Raw genomic sequence first — 11644 nt, 5'->3', positions numbered from 1 at the left:
TCAACCAATTCCCATTCTCTTACTTCTAGGCGATTCTACAATATCAATTTGATGAAATTAACATCATTCTTCATCACCCATATGATTACAACAATCCTGAGTTAATAATCCAAAACCCTACCTAGTTCATATGATACTTTCTATCAAACCCACTTAATATTCTCCCAAGAACTCATCAATTCACAACTATAAATGATTAGATAGTAAAGTATTACCTTTTTGAAGTTCAATCCTTTTGAATTCGGATTCTAGGGTTCCTTTATCCAAGACGAAGATTCAATCGATAATCTATGGAATAGATGAGGATTCTAGCGTTAATATTTGTTAGATTGATGTAATAATCAACGGGGTTTGAGTAGGAACTTACCTTGGATGCTTTGTGGAAGCCCTAGGGTGTTTTCTCTCCAAAAAGACGGTTCAAAATGAAGTGGAAAAAGTTTTTCGGAGTTGGGTACATATAAAATTCGAAAAAAGGTCATTTCAGGCATAATTTAGCCTGGTGCGTTTCCCCGGGCGTCGCAAGGGGCCGCGTACTAGGCTTATATTATAGGACCTGATGAATTTTACAACTTTTAATGATTTTTGCTTGGCGCGGCGCCCTAGGCCATTTCTAACAGCATTCGATAATATGGGCATAACTCCTAGCACTCTCCAGGTAATATTTTAAGTGTGCGTTGCTTTAATGTAAACAAACCTCTTGAAACGACGACTAAAAAATCATATTTTCTAATATCGCTTACAGTTATGGGCGTGGGAGAGGATGCGCCTTTTCGGCCGTACAAAGGCATCACCTCGAGATTGACATGCACTGCCTTATGCGAGGAGGTGGACAACGAGTTTTGACCGGGATGTGGATACGCGCCGCAGTATTCTTCCATTCAGGGACCGAACTTGATCACACGACGGACGATGCGGTAAAACTATTTAACTTTACATTATTAATTTAATTAAACGTCTTTTCTACTTGGTGATCACTGATTTGCATATATATGTTATGCAGCTATTTATATGGACGTCGTACGCTGCTATATTAGATGGTTTGCCTGTGTTTTGTAGGGTAGGTCAGGGGGTTTGGAGGTCGCGGTGTCCATTGATACAACTGGACATCGTAGAGGACCACATGCCCGAGCGCGTCTTACGACAGTTTGGGCATACACAGAGTATACCCCCTGACGTCCATCATGAGCTCTGACACTACCAGCGGGACGATCGAGCTGTCGTTGATGATGATTTTTTGGCTTTCATGGCTGTCCAACTCCACCGTTGGGAGAACAGGTTGGGCACTTTAGCGGTGGTCGGCCATTTGACTCCCATTGATGATTACATGCGCTGGTATCATCAGATCACATGCCGATTGATCGGCAACCCAGCTTTGCGTCCCGCAAGGGATGTAGGATACTCATGGGGCAGTACGAGGCATTGGTAAGTTTATCGTATTTAGATTTATTTAATTGCATTAATTGTTACATTTAAAAAAAAAAATCTTTTTACTGTTGAACACAAATACAGCTGGTGGCCGTACAGCGATTACGCATGTTGGGGTTAGAGCATATGCCTTACCCCGGGCTTGCGGCGGAGATGGTACGGATATCCGAGGATGGTATCCGACAGGTAGGAGAGACTAGGCGCATGCGGGAACTGTTCCGGAGGGCGAGTATCGGCCCGGCGCCGGAGGGAGGACACAGTGCTTGCCAAAGGAAGAGACCGTGCGCGGAGGAGGTCGCCTTCTTGCCCGAGGACGCGATGCGCGCGTAGAGGACACGGTGCGCTGGCTATTAGAGGACACAGTGTTTGCGAGGAGGAGGAGGCCGTGGCCGCCGCAGGATGCCTTGCCGCAAGGACGCGTGGCCGGGGCTAGAGGACACGGTGGTGGAGGACACCATTTGGGAGATGGGCGGATGAGGCCAATCCCATTCCAGAGGACATTCCCGTTCTAGTCCATCCGCGGCCGTTCCGGGCGGTGGCCTTCTACTTTGGGACCGACCTACGTTCTGCAGCCGGCGCTCCAACTTGCCGAGATACACGGGACTTCATCGCACAACCGAGCTAATGCATACATGGAGGAGCGTGATAACGTCGATTGGGCGGCGTTACACGCTTCATTAAGCTGATGCGGCCCGGCTGGAATTTAGAGGGAGCTAGATTCTTAACTTCGATGCGTTTTTATCCGGTTAGTATTTAAAATACTTATTTGTTCATTAAATTACTTATTTTAAATATATATATATACTTTCATTATTTAGTAATATTTTATATTTTAGGATTCGGTGCCGGCGGGTCACTTGAGCCACCCACTCAAGCGTTTCTCATGGGCTGCTTGCCAGGCGGTGTCTTCCTATGTATTTGTCGAGCACGGAGTAAGCTTTTTATTAAAATTAGTTTTATTCAATATAAGGTCAATATTTAAAATACATATTTTGTTATTTAAAGTGCTTATTTTAAATATGTATGTTACTTATTTTTTCGTTTTTTTCATATTTTAGGATTCGACACCAGTGGGTCCACAGGAGCGACCCATTGAGGAGCCTTCTCATCAGCCTGCTGAGGTAGAGGTGTCTTCTCATGAGACTATCGAGGCGCAGGTAAGATTTTTACTTAAAATCAATTTTATTCAATATAAGGTAAATATTTATTTAATTTTTACAACCTTTATTTGGACTTCGAACAACATCTCGTCCATGAGACTACATCATATTCTCGACCCCGTCTCGGACGCCCTCGGATCCACCTCGGGAGCATACTCGGGCGCACAATCGATACACATGTTTGATTATTTAACAAACATTAATGTATTCAATTGAATAAATAAGAAATGGTACTAATTATTATATATTTTTCAGGTTCATCCTTCGGCGCCTGCGGTGGCGACTCCCGACGAGGAAGAGGTCGAGTTTCCAGACCCAGCTCAGCCTGAGGTTCTAACCGTGCTAGCGGGACTAGATCCCAAGAAAAAGCACATTCTAGTCAAGGGCGCAAGGGCCAGGGGAAGAGGAGATGATCATGACTTGGAACGCCCGGTTATTAAGAGGAAAAAGGGCGATGGAGACGATGACGAGGGCGGTGGGTATGGTATGAGCCTTAGGCCTAGGGATAGTCTCGGGCATACCACATTGTGGGACCCATCCACGATAGTGTTGTACGTTTAAGTAAATATTATATGTTTTTTGCGTTTCTATTTATATTTATAAATATTATCTTAGTCTTTATTATTGTTTGCAGTGCCACATCCTAAATTGATAAAAAAAAAAAAAAAAAAAAAAAAAAAAACGTGACACATTCGAAATAGAGTTAAGCATTAATTTAAAAATAACACGAAACCCTAAAACATAAATAACGTAAAGCTAATGACTACAAGTCTTCAAATAAAAAAGGACTTCGAGCACTTTTCAACCACTAAAACGACAATCCAAACTTTTGCGTATCCTTGATGTATTGAGCCTACCTTATTAATCGTACAAATATAAGTAGGGTTCTAAAATATTGAAGTTCTGGAGTCTCAAAGCATGATTAATATAGGCTAAACTATGTAAAAAAGTGTGAAAATGTAATAAGAGGTTGTTTTGGGAAAATGGTGGAGTCCTATAGCGCAGTATTTTACTGCGCTATAAGGGAGAGACAGTTTGGTTTAGCGCAGTAAAATACTGCGCTAAAGGTACTTTTGTACCAAGTTTTTTTTTTGGGTATTTTGATTCACTTTGATTTTTAATGGGTCATTTTGGTCACGGACAATTAATAATCCCCATGACCACCCACGAAAAAAATATAAAAAAACTAACAAAGGAAAAAATAAAATAATGAACAAAGAAGAAATGAAAACTAAAAAATCAAAGGGAGCATATATAAGATACATACGAACTGAAATTAAGCCGCATAAATACCTAAATTACATGAAAAAAGAGATACCTTTGCATATCGTAAATTCTATCGAGCCGTATATTTTATTTTTGGTGGAGATACGTGACGGAAGTGAAGCATAGTCAAAGGAGTACCAAAAAAAGAATCTTCAAAAGACCACAAAATAATTTAGTAATAAATCTGCTAGCCAAATTGTGTCCTATATATCAAAAAACAATTCATTAATTAAATAAAGAACTAAAGCCAATTATAAGTTGGTTCTAGATAAAGCAACCTTGAATACATAAGGGAGGACAAGATATAGTCTGCAAATAAATAAATTCTGTAGCATAAGTACATCTTGATTTGGGCTAATTAAGGAGAAGAAGAGAAACCTTCTCCATCTCAACGGTGCATAGGGAAGAAAGAAACTTGAGAGAAATGGGTGCTTGATCATGACTGATGCGTAATATTGAAATTTATCACAGAAGTTCCAAGAGAAAGAGGATGCTTGATCACTCGTCATTAGCCATTCCCCATTTTATCAGCGGTAAGGTTTCTCTTTGAAACGGTTATAGGGGGAGGGGAAAAGGTGCATTAAGAAAATTAAGAGGTGTCATTAAGAGAATTAAGAGAGTTGGTTTTTTTTTTTTTTTGGTTAATATATAGCACATTAAAAAAGAGAGAAAAGTCCAAAAAAAGGAGAAAAAAGATAAATGATATTCTAGGCCATAGAGAGGTGCCACATCACCTTATCTATACCTAGCTTTATATTATCTATAGATATAGATATAGATAGTTATTTTAAATTATTTGTCGTTTTAGAATTTTAAAATACAATTAATATTTTCTCCGGTTCAAAGAGTGTTCACTTAGTCATTTGAATGCCTCGTAAGAAAATAATAATTAACTCCTAGGCAAAAATAGGTTTAACTGAACTAACTCTAATTAAATAAACATTGAGATTTGATCACTTAATACTTAATAAGGACAAATCTATAAAAAAAAAAAATAAGATTAATTCTTTCTTAATTAAATGGACACTCTTTTTTAACCAAAAAATAACGTTAAGTGGACACTCTTTTTAAACCGGAGGGAGTAATTATTTTTTTCCCCACTACATCCTCAGAAGAATTTTGTCATTATGGGATGACACATAAATAGAGTAAATATTTAATTGAGAGAAATTATAATTTAGATATAAAGAAGGGTAAAGTTAGTCAAACATCCCTCCTAATTAATATTTCTTAAGGGTGTAAAATAAAAAAAGCGTAAGATAATTTGAAACGGAGAGAGTACATGGTATGTTTAAGATATAACACATCTTTAATTTAAGACCATAAGATTCAAAAAGTATCCCTTTATTTTTAAGTTCCGTGATATTAATTACTACTCCCTCTGTTCAATTTGTTTTTCTTAATTTTCTTTTTAGTCCAGTTAAAAAAGAATATCTCTTTCTTTTTTGGCAATTCTTTAATTTCAACTTTTCACATAATATGTTTAAGACCACAAGATTAAAGGGCATTTTGGTACATTTCATTTATTTAATTTAAAATTACAAAATTCAAAAATCTTCTTTGTATCAAATCAAAACCAAACAAACAAATTGAGATGGGGTGAGTACTTAGTAAGTATTTTAACAGTATAATCATTACAAAATCTATTTATTTGTTCGTAGTGTGATTGTAGTGTAATGTTTAGTGTAATTGTAATTTGATACTTTGTCTATTTTAAATAAATTTTAATTACAAAAAATTACTTTTTTGTCAATTGAACTTGTATTAAATTTTAATGTGTGATAAATATGTGTATACTAGTAAATTTGCTCACGCATTACAGGGCTATTAAATTTGAGAAATGATCAATCTGATAAACATAACGAATTTAGAGACCATCCTATATTGGATGAGAAAGAAAACACTTATAAAGTGTAACGGTCTGACCCTTGATTTTGAGACTTAACGCTTATTTTTATGTTTGGAAGCTTGGTACATGTTATATTTGCGATTGGTACTCGTTTGAGGAGTTGGGGTTGGAATCCGAGGGATTCGATTGAGAAATGCTCATTGCAGATTTTATTTATTTTCTGGTGCGGCCACATTTGCAGGTCTTGCTCGTATTTGCAATGGCAACATTTGCAAAGGGGCCTGGGTCAAGGGAGTTCTTGCGATGACTTTAGGGGATTTTGGGTCGTGGCAGGAATGAGCGGGGTTGGGAAAGCTATAAGAGAAGAGTGCATAGGGAAGAAGGAAAAAATCTTGGGAAGAACCTATGAACCAAAGAGAAATGAATTATGGAGAGAGAGAAACTATGTACAAGTTGATACTTCGATCTCAAAATAGATATTGCTTTACCTCATTTTCATGCCTATTAAGAAAAACAATAATTATAAGGTGTAGTTACTAATTTACCCTTATTTATTAATTTGTTTTTTTAAAACAAGGTCACTGGTGGTCCCAGTGACTATTTTATTCATTTAATAATTGTCCAAACAAATAAATCAACAAACACAAAAAGGAAAGAAAAGAAACTTAAAAGACACTTGGTAACACGATGGGTATAGCATCTGAAATTGAGTTTCTTCATCATGTCTATTTGAGTGTTCCAGTGATCGTTGATAGCACATCCGTTCACGTGAGCTCGCATCTTGCTTATGTGCTCTTGGATTTGGTGTTTGCAGTTGCTAGGACGACATATCGCTACCAATTTCTTCCTCCATCGCTGGTTCTTCATTTCTAAGGTTCGTTGAAGCTCCATCTTTCTCCTGTTTGTACCTCGCTGCATGATATTTTTCATGATTGTTGTTTCTATTGCTTCTGGCATTTTTCTTGATTTTCTTCTCCTGATTTTCTGCTACGAATTTGTGATGTTGTTGTATCCGATGGGTTATTATGTAACCCCCATTTCAATTCTACCTAGTATGAGGTTGGTTCTTGTACAATATGTACATTTCCCAACCTTAACTGAGCTGAATCAAATCCTGTGTGATTCCATTTATCGTATTGCCCATATTGCCCTTGTTGATGTTGTGTGGCTGTTGCCCAGAGAATTTCCCGTAGATTTAGTATTTGTCCCCTCCCAAACCCCACTGATTTTTGTTCAATAGATTGAGTGCTAAAAGTTACTAATACCACACATTGTGCAAAAATCAGTAAGGTTACCTTAAAGCCCAGGTCTTGTGTTAGTCTACCAATTCTCCTTTTAGGGTGTTGCATTGCTCCTCTTGATTTTGTCTTCTCCTTGATTCTGAATGTCAGCCTGTTATTGCACCATTTCCCTAGTAATGACTGTGTTATTGCACCTGCATCGATGAACAACCTGTTAGTAATAAACTGATCCTTCATATTCTCCTCCCCAAGAATTTGAATATGAGGATCTCCTTCTTTTCCTCCATTTCCCCTTGCGCTCAAATTCTGCTGCATTTTCTAAATCTCATGTAAGGTATCTCCAATTTGTCGTTGTTCACTAGTTTCCTTCCTTGACTATCCATCTTCATGAAATAGTTGGCTACAAAATTCCCCTTGTCAAGAGCCAAATTAGCTAAGTGGTCAGCTACCTTTTTCCCTTCCCTATATATATGAGTAAACACCACTGTTTTCCCTTCAATGATCTTCCAGATTTCCTCCATCATGCTGATAATTTGCCAAGGCACTTCCCACACTCTTTGGATAATATTCTTTAACAGAAGTGAATCTGTTTCAATCATAATTATGTCAATCTGATTGTTAACTAAATATCTAAGAGCTTGAAGAATTGCCTTAGTTTCTGCTTGAGTGTTAGTACTCAATGGATCTTCCATTTCTTGAGCTTGTGCATGCAACAGATCACCTTTTTCATTTCTCAGACAAAACCCCCGAGAACCCCTTCCAGGATTTCCTCTAGAAGCGCCATCAGTATTAGCTTTAATCCATCCTCTATCTGGCATTTTCCAAAGCACAGTAGTAACTTTAACAGGTTGTGAATATCTATTTAAGGCTTCCACTACAACACTCCATTTGTAAGGGGCATACTTAAAGTTTTTCCTCCTTACGTTCATGAATAATATCAAAGTATGCATTACCTGATAGATCAGCTTTGTACTTGTCATTTTACCTTCATGCCTTAGAGTGTTCCTTCTTTTCCATATCTCCCAAATTATAATTGCAGGCATGGCCTGGTAAATGTATCTGACCTCAGGCTTGACAGGCAAATCCCACCATTTGTTAATTACCTGAGTAATGTGCAAGTTCTGAATATCTATCCCAACTGGCCTGCAAAAATGTTTCCAGATGACTTGAGCATCAGGAGCATGTAAAAAAACATGAGATATGTCTTTAGTATCTGGGTTTTGACAACAAAAACATCTAGATGGGAATTGATGTCCCCATTTTTTGAGTTTGTCATCCAAAGGATATTTTGATAGGCAGACCCTTGATCCACATCTGTTTGTAAAGTCTACTAGGCTCTTTTCTTTGTCTGAGCAATTGGAAAGCTGATCCCACACTGAAACTTCCCCTGGCTTCCATTTTCCAGTAAGCTTTGTCAACCTCTTTATGTTCATCTGGAGGTGCAATATTCTCCAGGATATGCTTAGCTAGATCCTCAGGTAAAATCTCCCTCATTATGCCTTCATTCCACTAACCCTCATCTGCCACATCTTTGACTAATATTACAGTTTGGTCCCACTCAAAATCTGTTGGAATAATATGGTAAAGAGCACCCAGTCTTGTCCAGTTATCCATCTAGAAGTACGAATTTCCTTGTTGCACCTTCCACCAAATCTCATGTTCAATTTCCTCTCTAACTTTGAGCATCCTTTTCCACACATATGTGCCTGTGTTCTTCAATGGTGCTACTACTGCACGAAACTTCTTCAGGTATTTATTACTCATAAAGGTCCTCTACAATGACTGCTTGGTTCTCATATTCCACCGCAATTTTGCAAATAAGGCCTTTGAGACATCCTGCATGCTTCTAAAACCCATCCCCCCTTCTTCCTGTGGATGACACAAAGTTGTCCATGTATTGCAGTGTTCGCTAGAATTCCCCACTGAGTTGCTCCAAAAAAACTTCGCAAACAGTCTATGAATTTGAGCTAATACTCCAGCAGGTCGATCACAAGCTGATAAAAGATGTATGGGCATGCTTTGTAATACATGCTTTATCAAAGTGGTTCTCCCTCCAACAGATAGTAATTTTCCTGTCCAAGAACTGAGCCGGTTTTGCACTTTGTCAACCAACTCCTGAAAGTGTACATACTGTCTTCTACCATAGAACACAGGAACTCCTAGATAGATAAATGGGAAATCTTTCCTTGGCATATGAGTCACACTAGTCACCAGATCATTAATGTTTTGTTTCACTGAATAATGCATATAAACAACACTCCTTGATGCATATAAACAACACTCTTTCCTTTGTTAATCTTTTGCCCACTAACCTTTTCATAATCTCCCAAAGTCTCCATAACCAGCCTAAGTGAGTATTCATCTGAGAGGTGAAAATAATTGTATCATCAGCAAATGCCAAATGGTTGACATATGGGCTCCACTTTGGCATGTCAAATTCTTTAAGCCTCTCTTTAGTATGTAGTGAATTTAGTGCTCTAGTTAAACACTCAGCAGCCAGTATTATCAAAGTGGGGGATAGTGGATCCCCCTGCTTCACCCCTCTTGTAGATCTAAAGAACCCATGTGGTTGCCCATTTATCAGAATTGAGTACCAATTATTTGATATAAATATGAAAACCATATCAATCAACATCTCTCCAAAACCCATCTTTCTAAGAACTTCAGTTAGAAATAACCAGGATACCCTGTCATAAGCCTTTGTCATATCAAGCTTCATAACCACATTAGCCGGCTTACCCTTGATCTTGATATCATGAACTATTTCTTGCACCAATAAAATGTTCTCTACGATACTTCTCCCTTTGATGAAACCTGATTGTTGAGGGGAAATTAGATTTGGTAGCAACTTTACCATTCTTTCATGGATTATACTGGAAAAGACCTTGCTAGTAATATTACTCAAGTTTATAGGTCGCAAGTCTAAAAAAGTAGTAATCTCCTTCTTCTTTGGAATCAGCACCAGATTAGCACATGTGATATATCTAGGTAATTCATGACCACAAAAGAAAGCCCTCACCATTTTGGTCACGTCCTGAGCAATTATATCCCAACATGCTTGAAAGAATTTTCCTGTATACCCATCAGGCCCTCCAGCACTGTCTGCATTTAGGCCAAAAACTGCTTTTTTTCACCTCTTCTTCTTCTGGAATTCATGCAGTTCTGCCTTTTGTTCATCACTAATCATCCTGGGTATGTGCTTCAACATTTCAAAGTCAGTAGGTATATTTCCTCTCTGGAACTGATTTGTAAAGAATCTGATTGCCTCCTCTGCAATGTCATCTTTTGTTTCCAACCAAACACCACCACTATCCTGTATCCTTTTTAATTGTAGCCTTCTCCTTTTTCCATTAACATGAGCATGGAAAAAATTGGTATTTCTGTCTCCATCTTTAAACCACTGCACGCCTGCATTTTGTTTCTAGAACTTCTCTTCAATAGCATAAAATCTTATACTTTCTGCAATCTTTGTCTATTTAAGCGAATATGTCTCCATATGTTTCCTTACTCCATTTAGACAAAGCTGTACTCACCTTTTTTTAATTTATTGTGAAAGTTAAAAAATGGATCAGCACTGAAATTTGCTATCCAATTATTTTTAACCACTTCCTGAAAGGTCTCATGCTCCACCCAGAAATTCAAGAACCTGAAAGATTTCTTGATAGGTCTACTGTCCTGCTTAAGACTTATCAGTAAAGGAGAATGGTCTGAACCCTGCTTAATCAGGTGTTCCACTTCCAAATTGGGATATGTATTCTGCAAAGCTTGATTCCCTAGGCACCTATCAAGCCTTTTGAAAATGCAGGCCTCATCTGATCTCCCATTCCACCAAGTATACATGCTCCCTGTAAATCCAAGATCCACCAACTTACTTGAATCAATACAGTGTCTGAAATCTTCAGCCTCTGCAAACTGAACTGGAAGCCCTCCATATTTCTCAGCAGCCTCTGTAATCACATTGAAATCTCCACCCACAAGCCATGGTAGGTGCATATGTGTGGAAATATCACACAAATCCTCCCATAAGGCAATTCTGGTCCCTCTATCTGTACTAGCATAAGTCACAGTCATAATAACGTCCTGAGCTCCATCCAAAGAAGATAGTTTGAAAGACAACATTTGATCAGTTTCCTTCAAAACCTCCATTTGTAACCCTGCTTCCACAAAGATCCATATCTTTCCATTTATATTGTAAGCAGCAGTCTCCATATTAAGCCACATTTTATATATATTGATATGCCTGAAGTGTTGAAATGGCTCCATAAGGGCTATAACATTGAATTGTTTTTGTCTGTTTAGTAACATTACTCTTTCAAAGGCCTGTTGAGTATTTACAAACCTAATGTTCCAAATGAGAGAGCAATTCGTAGAAGTGGATTTAGCAAGTGCTTTCCTTGTTTGTACACCTCCTATAGTCTTAGGAGGTACACTTTCGTCTCTTTGTCTTTGCTGCCTAGTCTCCTTCCTTGCCTTTGTAACCTGTTTTGGGGAACTATCTGCACAATTAGACTCATCAAGCATCTTCCTATTTTCCTTCTCATCATCTCCAATGTCTGTCTCATGTTCTTCCTCATTTTCTTCAAAAAGCTTATGCAAATTGCTTCTCCTTTGTTAGTGGTTTGGTTAGTATCATCAACCTTCTGCATGCCATCCTCTTCTGTATTTTCTTTTTGTTCAATGGCATTGTCTTGTGTTTCACCAAC

The 11644-nt window shown here is 38.1% G+C and overlaps 1 protein-coding gene across 1 annotated transcript; it reads right to left on the bottom strand.

Annotated features, from left to right (window-relative positions):
* Nucleotides 1–10071: 10071 nt before the first annotated feature.
* Nucleotides 10072–11150, bottom strand: LOC132061248 (uncharacterized). Its single transcript, XM_059454097.1, has 2 exons — nucleotides 10475–11150; nucleotides 10072–10349 (listed from the first exon to the last, which is right to left on the bottom strand). The coding sequence occupies exons 1-2, from the start codon at nucleotides 11148–11150 to the stop codon at nucleotides 10072–10074; spliced, it is 954 nt and encodes a 317-aa protein (XP_059310080.1).
* Nucleotides 11151–11644: the final 494 nt, after the last annotated feature.

The sequence above is a fragment of the Lycium ferocissimum genome, chromosome 6, assembly GCF_029784015.1.
Source record: "Lycium ferocissimum isolate CSIRO_LF1 chromosome 6, AGI_CSIRO_Lferr_CH_V1, whole genome shotgun sequence".
Taxonomy (NCBI): Eukaryota; Viridiplantae; Streptophyta; class Magnoliopsida; order Solanales; family Solanaceae; genus Lycium; species Lycium ferocissimum.
This window is presented reverse-complemented; position numbering and strand designations above follow the sequence as displayed.

What these genes read in the sequence shown, in the direction of transcription:
- LOC132061248 (XM_059454097.1), bottom strand. Translation starts at nt 11,150, where the DNA reads ATGGAGACTGCTGCTTACAATATAAATGGAAAGATATGGATCTTTGTG. An exon ending in TCACAATAAATTAAAAAAAG is followed by an intron (nt 10,350 to 10,474) that starts GTGAGTACAGCT and finishes AACAAAATGCAG; the next exon opens with GCGTGCAGTGGTTTAAAGAT.